The sequence below is a fragment of the Anopheles marshallii genome, chromosome 3 (assembly GCF_943734725.1).
Source record: "Anopheles marshallii chromosome 3, idAnoMarsDA_429_01, whole genome shotgun sequence".
In the NCBI taxonomy this organism is placed as follows: Eukaryota; Metazoa; Arthropoda; class Insecta; order Diptera; family Culicidae; genus Anopheles; species Anopheles marshallii.
Window position 1 is genome coordinate 58,629,065 of NC_071327.1, and position 26,278 is coordinate 58,655,342.

General features: G+C 44.2%; 3 protein-coding genes across 3 annotated transcripts; 1 reads left to right on the forward strand and 2 right to left on the reverse strand.

Annotated features, from left to right (window-relative positions):
- Positions 1-921: 921 nt before the first annotated feature.
- On the reverse strand, positions 922-4,171 carry LOC128712913 (akirin). The gene is made up of 4 exons (XM_053807779.1): positions 3,937-4,171; positions 1,315-1,514; positions 1,013-1,169; positions 922-932 (listed from the first exon to the last, which is right to left on the reverse strand). The coding sequence occupies exons 1-4, from the start codon at positions 4,169-4,171 to the stop codon at positions 922-924; spliced, it is 603 nt and encodes a 200-aa protein (XP_053663754.1).
- A 3,369-nt stretch (positions 4,172-7,540) lies between these two features.
- Positions 7,541-8,558, forward strand: LOC128713949 (chromatin modification-related protein MEAF6). The gene is made up of 3 exons (XM_053808823.1): positions 7,541-7,618; positions 7,732-7,935; positions 8,006-8,558. Exons 1-3 carry the CDS (start codon positions 7,541-7,543, stop codon positions 8,465-8,467), a joined length of 744 nt encoding a protein of 247 aa, XP_053664798.1. The 3' UTR covers positions 8,468-8,558.
- A 2,182-nt stretch (positions 8,559-10,740) lies between these two features.
- Positions 10,741-22,307, reverse strand: LOC128712914 (uncharacterized). The gene is made up of 7 exons (XM_053807780.1): positions 21,840-22,307; positions 15,781-16,837; positions 13,232-15,564; positions 12,937-13,162; positions 11,818-12,141; positions 11,559-11,730; positions 10,741-11,476 (listed from the first exon to the last, which is right to left on the reverse strand). The coding sequence occupies exons 1-7, from the start codon at positions 22,305-22,307 to the stop codon at positions 10,741-10,743; spliced, it is 5,316 nt and encodes a 1,771-aa protein (XP_053663755.1).
- Between the last annotated feature and the right edge of the window lie 3,971 nt (positions 22,308-26,278).

A 26,278-nucleotide genomic window follows, 5' to 3' on the forward strand; every position in this document is an offset into this window, starting at 1 on the left:
GTGTATAACAAATGTTTGCAAACAAACAAAGAAAAAAAGGGAAAAACAAATAAAGAACCAAAAATTTGAACTAACTTAGTGCCTAAGGTTGTGTATACCAACAAATTATGAAAAACATAATGAAGGTTCTAGAATCAATGCAGCTTACTTTCAAAGGTTTCAAAAAAAGTGTGAAACAGAAGGAAGAAAAAAGTCAACAACTACAAATGTAATTCATTTCATAAACAACGCAATTATACTAATGATGCAAAAAAACAGGGGAAATTGTCCTTGGGGTAGCAATTTAATTTAAAAGACTCTATCAGTGGTAGCTAATTTTGAAAGCCTTTTGAAAGAAGAGTGCTGCTCATTCTGACATTATTATTTATTGGATACGCTCTTCCTCATTACAGTAAAGAGCCAAAAAAAAAACAAAACGCATCTATCAAAAACAAAAACCTAACCTTAAAAAACAAACGTATGGGAATTCCCGCTAGCGTACATAATGAGATAAAATGGGGCGAAGAGCGTTAAAAGGACAACGGTTCGATTAACCATTGGATGTCTCTGGTGCAAAATAGGATCATTAGTTGAGTGGTGGCATCTCCCGTTGCAGTTGTGTAGTGAACCATTCGGAACAATATCTAACTTGTGTTTCATAGTGATTGGATGCATATTTGGCTGTGTGTATCGTTGACGATGCAGTTGCTCCTTGACGTGGTATGTTCCTGCCTGTCTGCCGTGCTATGCCTGGCTAGATGTAGAAGAGCTGCTGCTGCTGCTGCTACCTTAAGCTAGATCCACATGACCTGCTCGCTTGCATTGCGCTGATGGGTGTGTGTAACTGTGTATCTATTTATTATTCATGATTTAGTAATGATTCTTCCGTTTCAGCTGTTGTTGTTAAGCTTTGCGTATTTTATATTTTCCAAAGATCCCTGATTAGGAGAGGTCTGAAAAGGGACAACACAAGCGGAGGAAAAATATAGTACAACTTTGTACGGCTAGTACGATCGCAACGTAAAACACTTACAACTTGGCGCTGCTTCGTAACGTCTCTGTATTTGGTCGTATGTGAACTTTACAAATGCATCATACTGTTCGGCTAGTTTTGTGGTCAGCACTGCATCGTATTGCTCTCTCAAGGCATCCTCTCGCTCTTTCAACATACGCTCACAGATCATTTGTACCTGGGCAGGTGGGAAGAAGCATAAAACATATGAAACATATACCACATCGGGTTAAAGAACAAATGAAAACGGCACAAGACGTGACCTTTTCATGTGCGCAATGTATTGTTTTCTATCTCTAAAAGCAACATGCAGCGGTACTTACCTGCTTGAAGGTAAACAGGGCTTTCTCCGGATTTTTCACCATGCTCGGTGGACTGTCTGGTCGGCGGGGACTGTCCGGGCCCATTTCTGAGCCGCTCGATTCGGAATCCTGCATGCGTTCGACATTGTGGCTGTTAAAAGTGAGTTGTTTCCTGCGGTGCAGTCTTTTGATTTCCTCAGTGATATTTTGTGCCATTTTTTCTATACAATAAATCAAACCGAATAATACATATTGAATAGAATGGTATTGGAAGATATGGAAGACTTCTTGATTGATGAGAAACAAGGAAAAAGGTTCGTTACGAAGAAGTGTGTCATTTACGGTTCGGAGAAGGAAATGTTACCCAACCGATGTTAAGTGGATAAAATGTAATCCATAGTTATAAGAAAATCGGGCAATTCCTTTACGGAATATTAAATAATGATAACATCAATGCAATCGATTTGTAAAAGTATTACTATCCGATTTTCTGATTTCTTCTATTTCGTTTTTACTAATGTTGGAAACTAACAATACTGCAAGCAAGGCCCATGTTAGATAACTTTGTAAAGGCGTTATTTGCTATACATACACAATCCCTAGACAAACTCCTTCCCAAATGTAGTAAAATGATAAAATAATATGAAACGCCCCCTCCCCCCGTGTTAAAGCAGCTACCAACCATTTACCGATATATCCTGCTGTAATTGCGCTGCATTATGCCTCCGACAGTATATAGAGTGTCGTGTTCGCGGATCCGAACAAAAGGAGGACACATTTTAATTAAAAGGCAGTGAGGGTTACGACTGTGTGAGCCTTCGGGGGGGATCTACAGCAGCATGCAAAGGATGGACGACGGACATGGGCTATAAAAAGTTCGCTCTAGGGTGGCGTTTATGTATGTAAACACATACAGACACACTTTGCGTTTCGCTTGGAACGACTCTCTCGGGGCCACAAAACAACACCCCGCGGATGATGATTTGGCGTCATTGGGAAGGGATATTGCATTATACAGCTCAAAAATCGGACAAGCAATCGGGAGCCAGCGAACCAGAAATAGCAACATGTAGAAGCTATTCTAAAATATCTTCAAATTTAACAAAAAAAAAGAACAATTACATTATTAAATATACAACACATCTAACTATTTCTTAAGGCTTATTCAAGTTATCTAGCTATTTGATTGCATTTCACTGCCGCCTGGACAGAAAGCACAACACGGTCTGATTATACAGTACAGTCGCTTATGTATCAGTGCTATATAGAAGTTGACGACGCAAGGATATTCACACACCCCCATCGCAAAAGCACATCCCTTCGGCTTTTATGCACATTGCAAGTATTACCAACCTTTTTTTTCTTATTTGCCTGTATTTGGACAATAAAGCCACTGAGCTATTGAATTTCAAAATCCACCACTATCGTATAGAGTGTATCTTGGGGACTCTCTTCACATGTACTTTAAGTATTCAACCAACATAACCCACCCGAAGGATCATGTGTTTTCCTTTAAATAAACAAACTCTAGTGGGAGCAGTTACAAGAATCGTGTGTTCCAAATGATATACGGACCGACTTTTGGAATGGTGCTGATACAACGTCATTTCATGGCGAGTAGAGGCATACATTTATAAAAAAAACGAATCTTTTTACGCGATAAACAAGAGCTAACCTTTATACACCGTCTGGACAACACGGAAAACCTAGCTGGGGTTCGATTCGATTAGCATACTTTCCAGCTGCAACCATTCAATCGCACCCCCCAACAAACATTGAGGTTCTTTTTGGTTAATCGCTCTAGGACGTGTTGTGTCGATCGTTTTCTTCCTTCCACGGTTTCCCTACACACTCATTACAAGTCAATGCATTTATAATGCACTGGGAATACGACGTGAAAAAAGAAACCTCATCGCAAGGGGGTCCACCAAATATTGTAAGAAGGGAAAGAATGTGCAACGATTGATAAGCATGTTAGCTGGGAGCAGCAATGTACAATGTACAGAGGATATTTACTGCCTTTCTTCTCTGTTTCATTAGGGTCAGAACTCATGTCGTTCGTCTCTGTGTTGTGGCCACCGTAAGGATTCACGTGAAAGTAGACGTAGACGTGTTGTGGACAAAAAAAAATCGATGGTCTACTCTTGACTTTCCCCACACAGACCCATTTAACCGACCGTCCATCCGGCAAAGCCTTTCAGCTCCTTTGCCGAGCATAAAACCCCAATATTGACGACCAAGTCATGAGAAATTCTCATCAGACGGACCTCCGGACGATGGTGTCTGGTTTGGTTTAAACGCTCCCCCAGGTTCGAAACCTCCCCTTTTTCCATCAAACATCACACATACACCCCATTATCGTTTATGACCAGCTTGGTACATAAAGCTGGTTCCGCTCGTCGGAAAGGTAATGCAATTATGTATACTGTTCCGTCGATTCCACATCATTCTCATGCATCGCGTGTGTTCAAGGGCCCTCCAAGGATCTAGGAAATTCATATATTTTTGTAACATGCTTCTCGTACGTTTAAGCGTTTTCCAACCGTGAGGTGCCTCCCGTATGAATGTATTAAAGCTTAAAAGAAAGTGCAAAACTAACCCCTAACAAAACAAAACAAAAAGTTCTTCCCGTACGAAACTCACCTGGTGTTAGCTTGGAACAGGTGGCTTCTGCAAAAGGCGACGGTTTGGGTTCCATGACGCGCATCGATGCGGCAGCGGCGGCCGCCGCAACGGATGTGGAAGATGAGGCCGACGGGGAGGAGGAAGCGGACGGGCTCTGGCTGGGGCTGCCGAACGGATGACATCTTCGCCGTTTTGTCGGCCGCTGGTTTAGGCTTTCCCAGTCGAGCGAACGTTTTAACGTTGCACACGCCATCGCTGCTTTGCTGAGGATTGATTGGTACTGTTGTTGTTCCGACTGCTCTACTAACTACACAACACTGTTGCTGCTTCCACCTCGTGTTGCGTTTGGTCCACACTACTGTTCCCGGGTCTGTTTAACGATTAATAAACTTTTTTTTCCTGTTGCCAGCGAGAGAGAGAGATGGAACACACAGGGAAAAAATCCCAATCTCGACACACGCACGCACTTTACGTTTACAGCACAGCACGTTTCAGCCTTTTCACTCTCGTATTTCTTTCTCTCGTCAGCATTCACGTATCACTTGTGCACTCCAGCCGTCTCTGTCAAAACGAACTGTCGGACGTTTTCGGTCTACGGTTGCCACGATGATGTGAAGATGCGTTTTAACATGAAACCACTAGAAACCCGTGAGCTAGTAAACACTGCAATGGGGCAAACACCGACAATACTACGATCCTGCAGAGTGAATTTATCAAAACAAGTGATTAATCGAGGATTCATAAAAAAATATTAACGATAGTATTAATATTATTCGTTCATTTTTTTTAGCTAAACCATTACTTTAAAAAAAACCTTTAATAATAAGTGTAGAAACTAAAGACACAGCAACAAATTGTACGTTACTATTACTTCCAACACGTCACCACAGTTTGCAAAGGTTTTAAAATGAACTGGACACGACACAATTTAATTATTTCACACATGTGATACGGAACAAATGTAAATGTATGGGCACAGCGCGTCGTGCGTATTTGGAAGACAAAAATTTAACAATAGCTAGGGTAACTACGATTAAATTACGCTGCATATCCTTCCACTGTTCAACACAATACACACTCAAAAGACGTAAACGACACGGAAGGCACAGCTTTCTTTGCAAGGATATTCTTCACAGTTCGAGACTGTCAAGTGTGTGGTGGTGAGAAAGACGATGCTACGCGACGCAAATGCATTCCCATTCCCTGTTTTCCAAACAGGCGATGTGTGATGAAGACGGTTCGGAAATGCCTTTAAATGAAGCCTCCGTCCACTTGACCCGATGCGTATTAAAGTTATCTACGCCTTTTCCTTTTTTTCCCATTCCGTCTACCACGACGACGTCAAACGCATTGCGGGAGTATTATGAAACTGAACAGCCTGCTGGAGATTCGTATTTAACATAAAATATTTTTCCTGTAACTAATTCTACCGCATGCAATGCGAATTGCACGTCTACCTATAGGAAACCCCCAACGGCGAACCGTTCATTGGTAAAATACGCGAGACACACGCTTAACTTCTCGCATCTGGGGAAATTGCAGTGGCAAAAAGCCTCCTCAAGAACGGAACCATAGCCAGGCAACGACACACTTGAATAAACCGAAACGAAACGGACACACACACACACACCGTCGCCCGTATTCCTTTTCCCGTGACTGCGGTCCTGCTGCTCGATACGCGAAGGAATTGGGTACAGTCACGGAACACAAAACACAACCCAATCCGTACGTCGTTGTTCGCACCAATATAGAGACACAGGCAACACGGGTCGAACTACATTCCTCCAGCAGGGTTGTACACCGCACATACGCCTGAGGGGTGTTCAAAGTACGGAGGCACGCACTTTTTTATTCCTTTGCTTCTACTCCTACTGACTGCTTCTTTCCGTTGCATTACAAAAGCATAACGTCACACGCACACACACACACGCACTACTACTACACACCTCCGGAGCACTAGACAACGGAGGCTTTCCGTTCAAAGGCAAAAGCGCAACATCACCAACCACATCACTATACCCACAGTATTCTCTAGGGGTTTTTTGACTGCTTTAATTTCGATGAAACACAAAATGGTTCTAGTAGACTATTGTTTTTTTTGTCCGTAATTTCTTCCCTTCCTACCGTCTATAATGGAAGATGAACAAGAAATAAGCAAAAGTGAACGGATCACTCACTCACACACACCCGCTTACAGCGCCGTACACAAAATGCAGCTGGTTCTTGTTCTTAGCAACGGCTAGCCAGCCAGCCAGCCAGACATGCACTCGGAAGACAATCGAAACAGCAGCCAACGGTCGCCGAGAGTACGATGTGTGTTGCACACCGCACTCACTCACACACACGTGTGAACGCACCGCTTACGAACACTACCGTACCCGCACGCACAGTGTGTCGTGTGTTGTGTGGAGACTTCAGGAAGGCAATTCACCTCACACCACGATTGCACCAACCATGTCGTCATCGCCATACGGAAAACACGGACGGATGAACGAAGAAAGAAATTTTACACACCATGATTTTCTCTTCATGAATAGTTTTTGCATATGTTTTTCACGCTTTTAAACACAAAAAGCCTCGATCGATTGATTTTGCTGCACATTCTACGCAAAAGGTGCTAATCAACGAGAACATTGCACAGGAGAAGCTACGGCGTGTAGAGAAACGCGACGATAAATTACAATATATTTTAATCACCTGGGAAGAAAAGCTATGGAAACTTTACGCACCCCTTCTAGTAGCTGACGCGTTTCGTTACGATATGATAAAGAGAAGCGATTGGCAAGCTCGCTAAAACGACAATACGACACTTTGCCAGTAATTACGCACCACTCCACATGTCTCGTTACGCCGATTTCGCGTGAAATGGCATTTTATTTTTAACCGAGTGAAAGAAAATATGGCCGTTCGAGCTTACCAGCGTTTCTAGAGAACGGCAGCAAACATACACACACAACACTGGATGGCTGTCAGGTCCGACGACATGACACTACAAAATAAATGATTTATTTCAAATTCATACATTATGAACGTGCTATCCATTTTCGTTTGAAACCCATTTTTTACAGATTTCTCACAGTAATTTTAAAATTGCACGCCTCTCTAATTGAGACATCAAGAAACAATTTTAGCTAGATATCAACCCATGTATAAATCTTATGAAATTGAACATGAAACGTCAAAATCAACGTTCGTTCGAATCGACGAACGAAGGAAACGATCGATTATCAGAGAGATACACTTCCAGAGGCTCATCCCGTGCATAGAATAAAGCAACTGCTAAAATCCTATGTTTTCTGCATTAATTTTCTCCTAATTTTGGTCTTTGTAGTTATTTATTTGCAAAATTTTCCTCCGGACGATATCAAGGTGTACGCAAGGTTGCAGGAAAGAACGCCGCTGATCCAATAGATCGACGTTTGAGCAAAATCTATTCTACACATAAAGGTTAAGTGTCAGACTACTGTCAAGCGCTAAATCGTTTTGTTGTTAGTTGCGAGTACTGAAGGTGGAGCCCGGAATCAATCGCGGGAATAGTGCCTGCAATTTTCTGCTGTTTACGGAATAAGTTTGCAATCCATTCATTCATCAACAGCCGAAAAGATAAACCCCAACGCCCAAGATGTCGACGAAATCCTCCAACAGCATCGACAGTCGCACGGAGTTGGTCGAACTTGTAAAGCGGAAAGCCGAAATTTCGGTGAGCGTTGGGCGGGCTTATTTGTTATTGTTTACAACCACTGTTGGGCACGCATATGAGCTGGTTTTCCAAGAACAGGGGTGCACCTAATTTTTCTCTATGCTCTCTTACAGGATACGCTTGCCAATTTGGAACGGCAAATTTATGCTTTTGAAGGTTCATATCTGGAGGATACACAACTGTACGGAAACATCATTCGCGGCTGGGATCGCTACTTAACCACGAACAAAACTACCAATTCCAAAGCGGACAAACGAAATAGGAAGTTTAAGGAAGCGGAACGACTCTTCTCCAAATCATCCATCACCTCAATGGCGGTAAGAGGATATCTTGCTTCGCCATACATGTACAATTTCGTAATTCAATTTCAAATTCTTACTCTTTCAGGCCGTCAGTGGACTGGTGGATACGAGCGACACAAAGCATGAGCGTAACTCCGAATCCGATTCGATGACGAACGACGACTCTAGCGACAACCAGGTCGGTGGTTCCCACTCGACCGTGAATCATTCCTCCGCGGCTGGAAATCGTGAACCAACCACACCGGTCGTAGTGTCAAACTCGGGCGCAGCAGTCACAGACGGACCGCTGAAAAACTCCGTTAACAAAACATTGTCCAGCCAGTCCAAGGCAAACTCTGCCGACAAATCGTCATCCGGTGCCACTACAGGGGTGCTGAACCGTGCGACTTCACCTACCACCAAGGAGTCGACTAATAGCTCCGGCCTAGCGAAAGAACCGACTACAAACAGTAGCAGCTCCACGCCCAGCAGCACGGCCAAACATAAAGCCAGCAATATCGGTTCGATGAAGAAGGGAAGTTCCAATAAAAAGGTGCGCCATCGCTAGCGCGAATCTCAACACCGAAGAGTCAAGCGGTTCGGCAAGAAGTCGGTGCTACGGCAGACCTAGATCTTAACAATGTACATGTGACACTTGGATGTATTCGTATTAGCTAATAAATACTATCGATTAACGCTTAGTGGACGTGGTGGTGGTGCATTGTGCTATCGTCACAAGTGCTAACGCCAGGTCGCAAATCTTCCGTACTTAAATGAGCATTTCTCGCAATTTGGAAACTTTCCTCTACTTTATCATTATTAGAACTGTGCCAATAAGTTAGAAACATGTCGAAGTTCTGAAGTCGAATAGCAGCTACGAGCTACTAGTATGAAGAACTCACTAGCTTGTTTCGAATTAAACATGCTAGGATCCGATGGGTTAGTCATGGCGGATCATTAGAAGCCCAAGGAGGAATGGGATAAAGAGATGAAGGATTCTTTCCATTTCATCTATCTCACTTGCACTAGCGATCGTTCTCGTGAGTTTGATAGTATTTGGTTGTGATAGCCAATGCAGTAGAAAAGATCTGCTATCACGTTCAATGATAACATGCGAGAGCGGAAGAGCTATATGCGCGCTGGAGGGGAATTAGTGATACCTGCTACAAAGATGCTCTCCTGATATCGGAAGTCTGAAAACGGTCAGTCCGCATGGAATTTCGTTTACCCCGGAATTTCAATTTTCGGCTCTGCACGCAGGTACTGCAAGTATGAGCGTAGGCTTGAGGTACTGCTAGGTCATGTCTGGCTTATAATTGCTTCCAACACTTAGTCTTACAGTGTAACTGCTGATACGTAGAGAAGCCTGAGACCAAAATGTTCTTGTAGATCAATCGCTGGGCTCTGGATAGTTCCTTCAGAACTGACTCGCAGTAATAGCAAATAACTTCGATAGTCTATGCTAGATGAACCTTCTATATTTACATAACCGATGTAGAGTAAAAAAGTGTAGAGGCTTTCTCCAAAACTTACCTATAATGAACTTCGGTCTCGGAAATTCTTGATGCTCTTTCCAGACTAATTCTTCCCAGAATCCTTATGCATATTGTGAGAGAGCGTTAACATGGCTATGGCGTTATTTCGATAGTTTGACTATTCTATGACTATTCGGTGGTATACTACAACGTCTTGAAGGTATGAGAGCGTAATTCTGTTATCCCCGCTGAGCCTTGGCTATCTTAGGCTCTGATCTCTTCACTACAAGCTTTGAACATCTCTAATTTATATAAAGTATATGTTATTAGGATGATTAAGAGCAAATAAACCATATGATCGGGGATCTCTCAATTACAGTGTACTTACCTACCTGCCAAATTGACGGCAAATAAATCTTAAAAATAAGTATTTATTGCGCAACTTCGGATATTCAAAGTCTTCAGTGTATTGAATTGAGCGCAGAGCGACAACACCATGGGATTCTTCTCCAGATTACTTCTGTCCCGTGAGTTCAATCTATCAATTCGCGATCTATAACGATTTGGTTTCAAATATTTTTATTCCATTGCCAGTCCTAACTTTCACAAACAATGAGTTATTTTAGTTTGATATTCCTAATAGAATAAAGGTATAAGAGAACGAAAATCTGACACTATGTGGTATTGTTATAACTCATTTTTATGTACACAACTTTCGAATTAACCTTAAAGTTGAACATAATGCAATGCATACATAATAGCGTGTAAATGGAGTGGGTTGAACTAAAATAGACCCTGCATTCTCTTTCACTACAACGTAGAATACAGCAGCACATTCTACAGATTCTAGCAATTAACCTGCGTATGGGTAGTAAGATTGCTTGGCGTTTTCCGCCGTCACGATATGTACACCGGGGTCACGACCAGTGGAATTTATCAATATATCTGTAACGCTACTAGCCACAGTAATGGTAAACAGTTGGCCAGAATGGTAATAAATATTTACAACATCTTCCAACGCGATAAGGGCATGATAAATTCTTAATGCTAATTCTTGTGGGTTCTCACGATAATATTAACAGACGAATGAGCGATGCGATTATTATAAAGCTATTCTTACAGACATAAAAATAAAAAATGAAATTAGAAAATAAATTTTATTGCAAATACGCACTTCAGCTTTGTGTGCGAATATGTAATCGGAAAGAAAGTAAGACTACTTTTAGTTTGAACGCATTCCCTAAATGTAGAAAAAAAAACACGTAGTTAGCCAAAAAGTTATCACACAAACTTACTTTTGAGTAAAGCATAACGTCCCGGTCCACAAAGAGCGAGAACGAGGGGAGCCTGGAGTTGGCCATTCGGTCTACAACTGAATGAACTTGGTAGTTACGAGTTGGCGCAATCGAATGATACGGTTGTAGATTTTAATGGCCGGTCCTATCTTCACGCCAAGATAATCGATTAGATCGGATTGTGTTAAGCTCAGAAACGATCGGCCAGTGATTTCCTCGTTCCGGATCTTACTCGCGTACTCCGCGCAACCGGGCAGTTGCTCTATGTAGCGTGCCATCTCATCCGTCGTCCAGTGTAGTGGATTTTTGCGCATTGCACCGGTCTGTTCGGTACATTCGTCCAGGTAGCGGGAATGCCGTTGCCACACTTCGTACGAATGCAGCAACCGTGGACCGTACTCCTCGATGACGGGACGAGCCAAACGGATGGATTCGTTCACGTTTGAAGCGCGGGCCGCCGAATGGTTACTGGCGGCAGTATCCTCCGTTTCTTTGACCCTCGCTATAATACGCTCCTTGGAAGGATCGCGGGACGGTGGTGGTGTTGGTGTTGAAGTCGAGGTAGCAGTACTAAGCGGCTCATCCGCTTCTTGCTTGATGCGCTTAGATGGTACGGGGGTAGGAGTAATGCATGCGACGCTGGCACGCCTCCTTGCCGCCGATGCCTTGATGGTGTTCAGCGCCGAGGTAGCCACATTCTTCCGAGCAGCTGCCCGTAGCTCCGCCACACTGTTGGGGTTGAGTTGTTTGACATTAGGCGTCTCTTCGGCAGGCTGCATCTTCACAATGTTATGTGTTTGTACTTGGCTGTAAGCGTGTAATGAACGGTTGTATTTAACATGCGTGTATGGAAATTGTGTGAGATTGAACAAGAAAAAAATGTACATACTCATGGCTAAGACGGAGCGGTTTGCGGTCTTCGCTCATCCAGTTGCTACGCTTGTACGGACATTCAGACGATCGATCGTGAAACTTTTTCTGTGAATATTTGCTATTGCCTCTGCTCAGGCAAAACTTTAGCTCGCACGTGCCGTCAAATGTGTCGCTGGACAGCTGAAAATCTACAAATGTAGAAAAGACGTGAAGAAAACATTGTTTAAATCATAGTTTAATTCCCGTTGCTCATGCAGTGCTTGTTGTACACGTACTGTGCGGCGGTTCCAATGGATGATTCGTTCGGGCACACCAGTTGATGGGATGCAGATCCGGACTGTCATCCTCAATCCAGAACTCATACTCCCGGGGCCAACCTTCAAAGCACAGGCTCACTTCATAACCGTCAGTGGCGACGATCTTAGCAGGGCGAATTAGTTTTTTCTGCTTCCTGTCCACCACCTCGAGAAGTTGGCCAAGTTTGAAGTGTACCGGTGGGCGTGTTTTGAACAGTGGCTTTTCCGCCTTAGTAATCGAGCCCAGGTTGCTCCGTGACTTTACTCGAAGGTACTTATCCCAGTCGAATGGTTTGTTCCAATCTGCAAAAATAGATGCATTAAACAGTGAGCACAGGGGACACGTTGCATGGGAAGCTACAGAGTGGGCCAGCTATATACGACACGGTTGAATCTTAAACGGCTTTAATTTATTAGATAATGGTGATTTCATTTTCTTCCAAACACTATTTAGTTTGAATTGAATGTTGTTCTCTTTCTTCGGCCTTTTTGCGAATATTAACTCCAACGTAGTTCTTTATTTTTATTTCTGAGAAAAAAGCTAAAAATTGGTTGAATATATCTTCTATTTTCATATAAAACATTTGTTTCTAATTTATATTCATGTTTTCATTCAAAAAGTCAACTGAATTGCTGAATAAATAAAGGGCAGATAAGGAAGCCGATCCTGTAACTTTGAAGTATGAACGATATTGCACCAGGATTCGACATACGCAGATCATTCCCGAATTATATGATGATCCATGTATAGCCTTGCGGAGCAAGATTTTGCGTATTCACAATCTATACACAATTTGCATCAAATAATCTCTTCGATAAGGATCGCTCAAAACATTAAGTAAACACTCCAACAAACAGTTACATCTAATCATGCTTATCGCGATAATTCCATATCGATCAGTGATCTACGCAACGAGAAGATCTTTAACACTACGCAAGTCAGAGTTGTTAATAGTTTCCTTGAGTCTATGTGTAGATAGCGCGCATACTGTAGTTGGAGAGTGTAGGGAAAATAATGTCGCTTCAAAGCCAAGATAAGCTGAAAGTGGCCGAAGTCATCATTATCCAATATGAACACCAAATGGTGCGTACACTTACCTGGTGGTGCGGTGATTTTATCATTGTTTTCCTTATGCCAGTTAACTGGATGAATGTAGTTGGAGTGAATGCTCACCCAGTAATCGTATCGGTTATCCCATCCGTCAAAGTGTATCAGTATCCGGTCGCCCATTTTGTCCGCCACCGTAGCGACGCACACTTTGCCCGACTTTTTCAAATCATCCGCCTCTATGGCCATACCGATTTCGAACCTGTTCCTATCGCTCTGTAATGATCAAACGTGGAATCGATTAAAAGCATCCACCATCAAAGCATGGTTGGTTGGTCAACTTACCGTATGATTTAGATGCATAAACATATCACTCTCGGGCATGAGACCATTGGTTTCCTGCAGGTAACTTGGCCAGTGGAATAGCCGTCCTATGTAACTGGCCGGTGGTTGCAACACGCGGTTTGTCTTCTGACACCAGCCGGGTGGAAAGATGTCAATGGAGTTTGCATTCAACCAGAAGTCGTATTCGGCCGGGTAACCGTCAAAATGTAACTTCAGACGATAACCACGAACCTCGGCCACCGTACAGACGCAGAACAGGGAGTTGTTCTCCGGATCGATCGCTTCCAGCTTCGTGCCGATACGGAATTTGTGCTGGACAGCTCCCAAACCAGACGATGGAAATGGGTTGGGACCAAACAGATGGATCGGAGCGGATTCTCCGTTTATCTTTTTGAGATAATGGTTCCAATTGAACTCGGTGTCCTCACCACCCTCAATGACGTTGTCAGCGGTGGATCGTGCCGTCGACGGTGGAGGTGGACTGTCGTCGAGTGAGGCCGGCATCAATTCCCGTAATGCCTGCCGTTTAAGGAAGATGCTTGAGTTAAGGCTCAGCGAGCTCATCGAATCATCGTCGCTAGTGGATGAGGCCGTCGTAATAGAGATCGGTGATGCTTTCTTGATATTTTGCTTCTCCGTTTGCTGTTTCTTCTTGGTCCGCTGAATCTTTTGTTTCTTTCCTGCCGCGGACGGAAGCTTACCCGCACCAACCTTGTTTTCCTTCGACAAACCATACGCTTGTTGCAGTGCGTGCGTTGAATTCATGATGTAATCGCGTAAAAAGGTTTTTTTGCTTGCCTGCACGCAGCTGATGCTACAAAAGTCCGGTGTAACAAAATCAGCCGCCCGGCCCCGATTCGAGCATACCTCACACTTGTAGGACTCGTGCTCTTTAGGCTTCGCCGCCAGTAGCGGCCGGTCGCCGATCCGCAGCTTCATATGACGATAAATGTCCGTCTGGCAATGCAGATCGTACGCTTCATCCGAGAGCGGTTGCACAATGCCAAACTTGTTGAACTCGAAGTGCATCGTGCTTTCGCTAAGGTACCCGACACCATCATACCAGCGCAGATGGTCTGCAACGGTTGATGTATCGTACACCGGTCCTCCATCGTCCTGCAGACTAGCGGACGATTCGGATGGCGTGATTTGATTCGACGCTTCGCCACCAGCTGCTCGCGACTTTTTGCCACCAGCTCGCGTTCCCAATGCGTTCTTTTTGACTGATTCGGATGTTTGGTTACCGCGTGCCAGCTTTCCAGCAGGCACGTTACTGTCGGAGGACATCGATGTCGACCGACTGTTGATACTGCGCTCAATACTGTTTTCCTTCGCCAAGCGTTGCCTTTTGCGACTAAACTCCTCCGATGTGACTGATTCTTGATCCATCTCGTTAAGTGCATCGGTCGCCGGTCTAACTTGCTTCGGGATACTAGGCCGTTTTTTAAGCATTTCTTCGATCTGTTTCGGTACATCAATCGTTTCATTACACAGCAACGAAACGTTTTGCGCCGATGATGGTGGTTGTGGAGGTACTAACAGTTCTTTATTCTTTTGATCACTAGCAAAATTGGCTTGTTTTATACGCGGTTCCTGTACGCCACCAATTTTCTGGTCAACACCGACCGTGGTCTTGCGTGCATTACTGGAACCGAGCGGTATATAGTAATGTTCGTCTGTAAACGGGATAGTAACACCGACCGGTGGTGTTCGAACCAAAGCAAACTCCGAAAACCGTCGGCGGTTCGGATTTATTTGCGGAACAGCAGCCTCCGCATGTGATAAGCTCACTTTTACCTTTGACTGTTGATGCTCGGAAGATGAACGCTTCTGCAATCGGGGGCTCACGTTTGTACCGGTACCGGTCGCACCGAGTTGCGGCGATGATGATCTCTTTTTTTCCGGAGTTTTGGGCACCTCCAGTTGATAAGAAACATTCTTCTCAGGTAGCATACCTTCCAGCAGGTTGGAAAAATTGGATGCATCATTAAACTGTTCGCCAACAATTAGCTCATTATCGTTATCAACCTCTAGCAAGTTTTCCCCGTTTGCATGCGCAACAATAGCAGCACGTTCCATGCCTTTACCGAAAATCATGCTGTTCTCGCCCTGTTTCACTTCCGGCATGTTGGTTTCGCCAAGGTCCATCACCAACATGGAACCATCATTCGACAACTCGTCCTCAGTGATGGGAGCAGCTGGTTCATTTTCCAACTGCAGCGACAAATTCACATTTGCTGTCTGGCCACACTGTTCCGCAAAATGTCGGGCACTCGATGGAAGTGGAACGGTTTGATCTTTGTTAGGTTCAGAAATGAGTTGTTGGTCCGAATACAGTTGTTGCTGCTGCTGGTGCTGCTGCTGCTGCTGTTGTTGTTGCTGCTGCTGCTGTTGTTGCTGCTGCTGTTGCAGTTGCTGTTGCTGCTGCTGCTGCTGTTGCTGCTGCTGCTGCTGTTGCTGCTGCTGTTGCTGCTGAAGCTGTTGCTGCTGCTGCTGTTGCTGTTGCTGTTGTTGCTGTTGTTGCTGCTGTTGTTGCTGCTGTTGTTGCTGCTGTTGTTGCTGCTGCTGTACGGTCGGTTGAGGTGTGAACGGACTTAGTAAAGGAATAGGAAATGCCTTAATTGGTTTCCTTAACTCTTGCTGTTCAACCGTGGCTGTCGGTACCTTTAATATACCCATAGACATACGACGCTTGACTATGTTATTGTTGGCTGGTCCTGTGACCATTATCTGGCGAGTCTCTCCGTGAATCTTGCCGGTGACAGATAACGTTGACATTGGTACACCAGCTTTTGGCACGGTTGTAACAATCGAAGCCTTATTTGGAGGCACGTACAGCGGTGGCATGTTGGCCGGACTAATTGGACCGGCTGAAGTAGAAGCAATCGGAAGTCTAGTACTTAACACCATCTTCTGCGGTTGTTGGTGCGGCTTTGTGATCGAAATGGTACCTAGCGACTGTAGTACCGGTGGGGATGGTGTATGTACGAGTGACGGTTGTAGCTGAGCATTGACCGTAGCTATCGGCACGGCAGTGGGCTGCATTTGAGGTTGTTGCTGATTAAGGGCACCCTGCGTTACCTTGATGGTGGTACCGAACGGAAGCACGAGGTTCGACCCAGTAGCGTAAAGTGCGGACTGATCCTGAAGTTGGTTGGCTTGTATATGCGATGGTACAACTGATTGCAACACCATACCCGATACACCACCGTTCGGCAAATTCCCGGTTCCACAACTGGTAGTAGAATTCATTACACCCTCCGTGATTATTGGTGTCCCAGGATTAATTGTGACCGTTGACGATAGCAGTATCGGAGCCACTGTTGATACAGGCAAAGCAGTGGTCATCAAACTTTGTACCGTAGCCATGGGCTTCGGGGCAATTGGACGATACATTATCAATCCGGTGGATGTCGGTGTTGTCGCCGAGCCAGCAATAAACTGCAGTTCGTTGATCGCACCGGACGAATTGGTCGGCAATACCACGGTTGTGCTGTTGATGGGTAAAACCGGTGCGGGATTTGATGTCACGATTGTTGACGGACCGTTTTGTTGCTGGTTCGACATTGGTTTAGTTTTGCCAGCCAGAACACTGGGAGGACGAGCCTGTGAATGAAAAAAGCGCAAGAATACGTCTTTTATTAGTTATCAAATATTTCTTTAGTAGCCAAGATAATTCTTTCTGTTTACTTATATACTTCTGATTTCAATTTTGCGATCTTCAAGCATTTTATATATTTGTTCAAAATGTCTAATGCATATCGGTATCGTGTAATCCGTATCCTGCAGACACCACGTGTCACGAACAATATCACACAGTATCGCTATCCGTATTATGACGTCCGATGTAGCAACTACACCTTATTTGGCGATAATGTAGGATATTTCACCTGTTTAGACCATACGCATGGAGTGTATGCATTCGAACACAACCTTATCGGCAGTGTTGGTGGTTTGATGCACTATCGGTGCATCATACCAACACACAAACACTTTTATATGCAATCCAGCTAGCTAGAACGAGAGAGAAAAAGAGAGCCCGCGTACGCATATGTGCCATGTGACATATACTTCACATTGGAATGTATTTGCCTCCCAAAACGGTTTCAGCTGTTATTGTTGTAATCGGCACAATGAATTTGTCACTACGCTTGGGCTGTAGAGCATGCATGTGCGCTGCTTTGAAATGCACACCGGGAAACAATGGGATCAAAATTCACTATGGGATGCCATACCTTGTGATTCGATTCTACAGCGCTGTTCGAATAATTGTTCCATTTCTTTTTAAAGAATGAACCAGAATCACACAATATTAACAGAAGCTATAATTTGAACTATTAATTCACAACCTATGTCACTATGCTCGAAATGTGCGATAGTCAAGTCGACAACAACACAGCGGATTTGTGACATTAGTTTTACTGAATCGAAGCTTTCACGTGTTATCACAGCAACCCATGTGAAAAGCTAACCTGATCTTCAAACCGTTTGCCTTAGAATGCGATCGACCGAACAATTGGTTGAAGTTTAATCCCCCGTGTAGCCGCAGCATCCTCCCGCCCTTTCAATTCTCCGTTGCATCACATGCCGCGTTCTGTCAAAATACGGCAAACGAACCGGACTAGAGGAGTGCTTTCCGAGTTGGGAATTAAGGCGTATGGATGACGAATACTCCCAATATTATGCGTCATACGCACCAAATGTGCGTACTTCACGAAACTTTTAAAATAGAGAATCTCATGAGTTACATACACTGCCAAAAACCGGAATAACGGAACACAACGTTGTTGACAGTTGCGATATGGAAAGGGTACACGATGTGAAGCTTTCTAATAAAATACTTCCTGCAATCATTCCTACGCACACTGAATTTGATGGTAATCAGGAACCGTATCACGCTGTTTGGCACATCTTTGATTAACTAACGATTAACCACAGTGACTATTACTCCTCACGAACCCTCCGCGTACACACTTTTTATTCACAACACACAGCAGTTTATTGATCTCGTACTGTCTACCTAAACACCTGATAACAAGTAGCGGCGAACAGCGGCCTACAACACCACCACACAACGGGAAAAGTATTTCGTGTGTGTTCATGAAAAAGTGATACGAGGATTCATCGATTCCGCGAAATAACTTTTCTGCAGGCCAACCAAAACTCCGCGTAATTACACAAACACGCGTGGGATGTGGGTGAGAGGGTGCGGCTAGCACCGAATGACGGGTTTTGCGGAACGATAAGATGATGCGAAGTGATTATATCTCGAATTCATTTGCACTGCCTTATATGCATATACACAACGAGGGGCGGAGGGGCTCTCCGTAGCCATAATGAAAAAAAAAAGCGGCGTATAAACTATATTTTACCAATTTTCCACCACAAAACGGTCTTTCGTACGAACGGTGCGGACGAACAGTGGATTGTTAGCCACTTGCCGCAAAAAGTGAGCTATGTCAAACGTGGCTTCGCGATGTGTGTGCTCCACCTTCTGACGGTTGTTTTCCCTTTTTCAGCGGGTCTGCTAGCTGCAAAATGGCACAAACCGAACGGGTTGTTCCGTGACAGAGAAGAAATTAGTGATTAAATGTGGAGCACAAAACAAAAACCATACACACCACCACGATTCCGTTGCACACTTACCGGATTCAACGATTGTTGGACGTTGTGATGATGGCCATGCTTGACTATTGCCAATACTATACACCAAGGTTGTGCAATTGGGGGAACGTGCACGTTCGGTGAAAATGAAACCAGTTGCAGACACCTTTACGCTGTCGTTTTATATCCCCACCAGGAAAACGGGGGACAGAGCATTGGATGTTCCCCTTCGCAGAATAACACCGTGCACAATTTATCCCGAAGGACAAAACATGTTTCAATTGGCGTTTTTAGTCTATGAACATGCAGCACAGCACACCAACTAGTGAACGGATCGGACGATTTCTTCACTCAGTCCCTGTAGTACACTTCTCCAACCGGGAACGTTTGCACGTTGTGTGCGGTTTTCGAGTTCACTCTTTTAGGCCAGATTACGGGTAGTAGAACCCCGTTGCGAGGTGCTACGACTTAATACAGAAAGGCACACCGCACACACCATCGTCACCAGGTTGATTCTGACCCGTTGGAGGAAACTTTGCGAAAGGGAACCTGATTTCGTTTGACCACGCGTATGTGCTGGCTCGTGGTGTAGTACTTGCTTGCCAGAGCAGAAAACCAGAAAACACACGTACGCATTGCACGTCCGTACACACACGCGGAACCACACCACACTGTGTGCCGTCGTCGTGTGTTCGCATTCGTCGAAGGTAAAGCCCCCCGCTCAAAAGTGGGCGAGCAAGCGAGCGCGAACTACCAAACTGCGCAGTGTATGTGTGTGCTGCTTCTCGTTCTGGCGACCTTCGCGAGGGTTTTCGGTTCGGTATTGGTACGCGTTACGCGCTTGTGAAGCGTTACACATCCACCGCGTCCGGTAAAAGGGATCCGTGCACGAATTTTTGACCTTATTAAAATATAGCCACTGCATGCGAATAATGTGCAGTACACACATGTGATGCTATTTTATCAGCTACCAGTCTTTCATACAGACACACAGCAAAAAAAACAGGAACAAATGCGCGTTTGAAGGACGGTCTGAGGAAACGCTTTCGTTTCCAATGGCAACACTACATCAGGGTTGATCAACGTGTTGCGGCAAGAAGTGTTATCCTTTTTGCGTAGATGCGTAATAAAGATCGCAGTACACGCAGCATTATTCGCGTTTAACGTACAATCCCGTAAAAAAGGTAATCCTTTGTCGTGAAAATGATGAATGGTGCGTATCACATAAGAAAGTCACCACCGTCCGGTGGCATGTAACGCACCACTTGTTGTTGGCTCTGCCGCACGACTCGCTGTGATTACGAAATTAATAGCAAATGGTACAGCTTTCTTCACACAGTTAGCAGCTTCGATTGGCCCCGTGTGCGTTGCTGTATGCGCTTTTGTGTGCCTTTTTTTGTCTCTTCCCTTCACACATAGTGCATCTGTGAATGCACAAATAGATCTTATTTCTGCATTGCAAACTGCATGCATTCGTTGGATTCACAACACCTGCTGTCGGATACGAATCCTGAGGTGTGTGTATGTGTGCGCTTAATGTGTTGTTATATTATTTTGCCGTTTATCAATAACTCAAGCGACCGTTTTTTGTTGTTGTTTCAATCAAAGTTGGCTAGATTTGTTCTTTGTTTGCGATGTTTTGTATGCGAATTGGGAGCAGCATTTTTGGGGACGATGGTTGAAATAAAAAGGTGACAACGTGACGCATATTTTCATGGGACTCGACGATGACACCGACGACGCGGGTAACGACGATGATGACCACCATCGGGAAAGCATTGTAATGGGTCAAGAAGCTTTTTTCATTTCGTTTGCCTTTTTCACACAAGATAAGCTAAGCAACCTTTGGTGCTTGTTGCTGCCGTTGCTGCTAAACGATGCACACAACACTACATTAGTTCGGATTTGTTTGTCATTTTTCTTCGACACATTCTTGCGCTCGATGATGCACTGGCGTTTCGGTCGGGCATCGGTGTGTGTGTGTGCACGTACGCATGAGATGTTATTGTAGCTGCTCTCTCATGCCTATTGCTTTACAAAAAAAGTAAACGATAAATATAGTTAGCAAGATGATAACGAATGAACAATTCGAACAACCGAGTGCGGTTTGACAGTTGTGTGCTCCGTGTATCGCATGAAAGTACGTACCTCGGGTCGGACAGAAACAATTGCCACACAACACAACCAATAGCAAAAAAACGTGCATCAACAAACACAGGACCGAACGTTAAGCAAGCTGAAACCCAATATGCACGATCGCTGCTGAATTGTTTCAGCTGGAAAGGACACACACTCCGGCTCAATTTCGACGTACTTTTAGCGGAGCTGTGCTACACTCACGCTACTATCTGACGGCATCACGCAACCATGTGTTGCGGAGAACGATACACAAGAACTCTTACGTTTGAAACAATCGCCAAAAAGGCGTGATAACGCGTGGCGATGTGGTGGAAACAGCAGGGGATTTGTGATCGTTACCTTTTCTTCCCGGTTTGTGTGTTGGGGGGTGTGGGCGGATTGTTGTTGGTCGCTTTTTTCGCACACACAAACGGATCGATCGAGTTGATCACAGACCGTCTATTTTTCCACTGATTATTCCTGCTGACTGCCGTTTGGTAAATGGTAGCTGAGGGCGGGTGTGTCGGTGTGCGTGTTTTAAGTCAGCATTTCCCATCCTTAGCATAAAGCAATACGGGTGGGGGAAAGAGAGCGCAATACTCTCACGGACAGCTGCTGTCAGTGTGTTCCGCTACATAACATCACACGCACACCAACGAAACCGGGCCGTGCGAACGTGCAGCACGTTGTTTCGCGCTCTCATCCATTCACTCTCGCTAATGTTAGTTTCACGTTCGATAACACACCGTGCTCTGTGAAATGCACAGCTCTGTTCCGCGAAGAGGAATGGTGCGTTTGAAAAAAAAAAATGCAACAAACCCTCAGAACACAAATCTTTAAAAAGATTCAGTTTACGATCAGTTTACGAACGATTATTATTACTCACCATGGGAATTTTGAAGATGCTTATGTCGGGACAAATTTCGATACGCTTCTTCGAATCGTTTCGATTGATTTTCGATTTACTGCTCTTCGTTGCATGCGGATGATTCGGTGCCGGTTGTTGATTCCAGTTTGCAGGATGCACGTTTTCGGCAAGTACAGGCTTCATGTAACTCATCGGGATTATCGTAACACCACCGGACAGGATCGTTGCGTTAACGGTACTACTAGACGCACAATTAGTTTGCAAAGCACTGGTCAGTAATTCACGGGAATCGAGTGATAATCGGGATCCACGCAACAGTTCACATACTTTAAGGTCCGGAAGGGCACCGATTTTCCAAGCATTCGTCGTTGGTTTTGGTAGTGACGATTTTGCCGCATTTGGTGGTCGCGATCTTGCACCATGGCCCAGTGGTGCTTTGTACGTGATCTCAACGGTTACCGGTTTCCGAAAGGGCGGTTGCTCCATTATTTGCAGCGTATTGTTTTCTAAAACGTGGAGTATGTACCGAAATTTGTAACGAAACAACAACCGAATGGAGTACAAATGCGCTGTTTTCAAATAGCTAACATCATACCGCTGCAATGAAAAGTCGTGATGTGCCGTATACGCCGTACTGGTTGTGTTCTTACCTGCTGTACTTAGATGAATAAGTTCTCTCTCCCTTTCGCATTCAACGCCACCATACGCACACAAACGTACGGCTCTCTCGCACGCTCGCTTCACGCGCGTTTTTACCCTTCGCAAGCAGCTCAGCGTTTGACGTTTATGGGCAGCTCATCCAATGGCAGCAGGACGATGCGATTTTTAAAGGTGACCAGTGCACCAGGGTACAAGAAATGTTCGTACACGCGCGTTCATGTGTGTGTGTGTCGTTGTTAGTGGATACTAAACAGTGGCAGTTCGAAATTTTTCTTTTGTTCAAAATTGATCAATTCACAGGAAATGTACGGTATACATTACCGCCTTACCGTACGCCCTTTTGTGTGAACTGCTTTTGTTTTACAAATCGTTGACTGGCAGGAGTGTTGGTGAGAGGTGAGATTTGATTTTTTTTTCACAACTGATACAAACACGTTAGCACGTGTTAGCTCACCTGAAATGGTGCGAGACCCAACCAAACTCACAATTTCAAACACAGGATTTTATGCATCAGCTTTCAGTTTCTTTTTGTTTCAAAATTGATGTTTTGTTTGTTGATATACGGTTCGGGATCGGGTTTGGGTCTTTTTTCCAATTTCGTAGATTTTTTTTTAAAGCAACCCATATACGTACGGTGGGCTTGTATCGAATAATTTCGTTTTAATGGAACCTATTCCTGGTTGGAGCATTGTTGTTACTCACGGCTAGCAGATTCAAAATATTTTCATCAGGAAATAACCAAACACACACACACACAGATGGGGTTTCACCAATTAGCAAAACACGAATAGAATAACCCGTAAAGCGTGGAATATTTCTTAACTATCCGATAACGATTTTTGACTATTCAGAAATATGGTAGAACGGTTGCACGATACACTGATTTTAAGTAGATCTTTTCCACCATATCGTTTTAATCAAACATTAGCGTTTGAGCACGGAATATTCACTGCTTTCAGCGTATTGTAATAACTTTTAAATAAACGCGTTTTGTGCGTTCTTTTCACCGCCAAGTTATTACGATGTTTCACCACCACACAACTGATGTGCACGAAGGCCGGCTTTGCTATGAAAGTGACAAGATGGCGTGAGATGACATGAAGCTGTCAAAAGTGAGATAACGTAAGCTCACATGGTGAATGCTCTGCTCACTGAACGCGATTCAAATCGGAAAATCTATTCAACGGCACAGTGCTGTCGATTAGAAAAGGGATTGAGAGCAATATGATTGTCACTAGACACAATAAATTATGTACTGTGTTTGTTGTATTGGTATTAACACTTTCAGCGCCGCATCGCCCAAATTTGGGTGATGCCTTATAGAAATCGGCTTGAACGATTTTGACACGGCGTAGAACGTGTCAAAGAGTATCTGCACAGCACGATGTTTGGAATGTTCACGGATGCCGGTTGGTGAATTTCCGTGTGTATCGACATTACACATAACATCCTACTTCATGCCTAACCATTGCTGATTGCTTCTCCTTGCCGATCCGCTTCACCGCCCTATGTGTGATTTGGTGTTTTCCTGTGCCCAACTTTTTGTTCGCTGCCACGCAACCACTGCGCGGACCACTCTTGGGCCTGCCATTTAAAACTTTTCTGATCATTTTTAGTTGTGTAGTTAGTTCTGCGAGTGGAAAAACGTTTTGTATTGGATTTGGTACCACTCCGGCCTGATGCACGTCACATGTCTTCCTGGGACAATATTCTTATTGAAGGGTATCCTTAACGTTGAACCTGTGCGAGTTTTGGGTGAGAGTTTCGAGGCTGCTGTCGGAACCGTTTGTATCTTACCGAGTATTGTTGCAAAAGGGAGGATTCATGTTTGAAAGGGAGGGTGTCATGCGAAATATGGGCTTCGAAATCCGGGGCACAAGTTTCACTCGCTCTATGCAACTTCTAGGCTTCGCAGATGACATCTACGGCCTTAAGGATTGAATTAAGGATCAATGCGATGAGGACAAAATACCTCATTGCGGCTCTGTTCGAGAGGGGGCCCATCTGGGTAGCAGAGTATCCGTTGACGGCGATTATCTCGAAGTAGTCGAGGAGTTGTACCACCTAAGTACTATTTTAACTTTCGACTAAGATTTAAGCAACGCAATCCGGAGGCTGATCACGGGGAATCGTGTTTATGGTTGGCTCCACAAACTCCTACGCCTGGGTCGTTCACTCCAACTTCGTATACCGTACTCTGATACGTCCAGTAGACCTAAATGGCCATGAGTCTTGGCTCAGGATCAGTGGACGACAAAGCTTTCGCCATTTCGGAGCAGATGGTGCTGCAGGATATGTTTGGCGGTTATTTGTGTGCGGAGCATTAACTAGCAGATTAGTGACCAGGCCATGTCAGCCCAACGTGATAGAATTGTTGCTCAAAGCTATCATCAATCAGTTAATACGCAGGGATTTCGAAAAAAGGGACAATGTGAAACAAAACTTTTGCGATACTAATGCATTAGTAGGATGGATGGTCAATCGTACTACACGAGGAAATTAAAGTCAAAGAAGAAGAACTCTCTAAATAAAAAAGAAGAAGGAGTTATGTATAAGAAACTTACCACTAAGCATTCAAACCCTCGGACACTAATCAGCCCGCAGTAAAAGATACATTGTTATTATTTTTTTCTTCTTTTATTTGTCGTTACTTGTTTTGTGTTCTTTTGTTGTTTGTTTGTTTGTCTTAACAAATTATTGATTTGTTTCGCTCCGGACACACGTCGCGTCCTATTTGTCAACGGTTTACCGTAACCGTCCTTCGCTACAAACACTTGCTTCCGCCCACTCGTCTATCCTAATCCTTTTACCTTCACTCGTCTTCTGTTTTCTGTTTTTACTTCAGCGTTCCTTGTTGTTTTATTAATCGATATTAATATATATATTCATATATATATTTATACGTATTACACTTAAAACCTAACGTGTTTCTATTCCGTTACTTCTGCATTGAAATTTTCTTTTATTCATAATTCATATTTCATTTTCTCCCATTTTCACTTGGTTATGCATTTGGATGTTTCACTGTTGTGGTTGTGTGAGGGGCGGGTGTTGTTGGATAATCGATTTTGGAAGGTTTTGTTTACGCTTCTAGCATGGGGGAAAAGAGTACCCAAATATCATGTAAATTTACGTGACCGTCAGCCACATGGGCCGAGGTGTGGTCACGCATCAAAACGAGCACATCAAGTCACAGAGCCTTCGCCAACAACATGCCAAAGGAGTTTGAATGCCGTTGCGTCAAAGAAACGTAACAGGTTTCATAAAGTATTCCATAGAAACACACCACACACCCGGCAGGGTTGTCCATCATGTTTAAAATGATCATCCCTCGCAGCACCAACCGAATAAAAAGAAGTTCATGAGCTAAATGACAAACCAACGTATTTAGAAAAGGCTTTCGTCATTAGGGCTTCTTCTCGTTCGCATCTTGTGCGTATTTGGTGTGCTACATCCTACTAATGTGTGTGTATTAGGCCGAACGATTAGCACGGCACCCATGGGAACTCATTTTTGGAACTTTTTGTCATTAAGTGCATAATTCCGGACCGTGCTCAAACCCCCGCAAAAGCCTCAAAGTGATGAAAACAAAAATAGTTTTGTGGGGACCCAGTATAACGTTACTCAGTCCAAAGAGGGGATCCAACCACCAGTCGGTCTACAAACGTGCCTTCCAACGATCAACGTTGTTGTGGGTGTGGATCGTCTAGTTGTATGTTGTGTGTGTGTTTGTGTGTCTGTGGAAATATTCTGATGCAGTATGATGCACCGTTTTGCTACAAATATCTTTTTGGCTC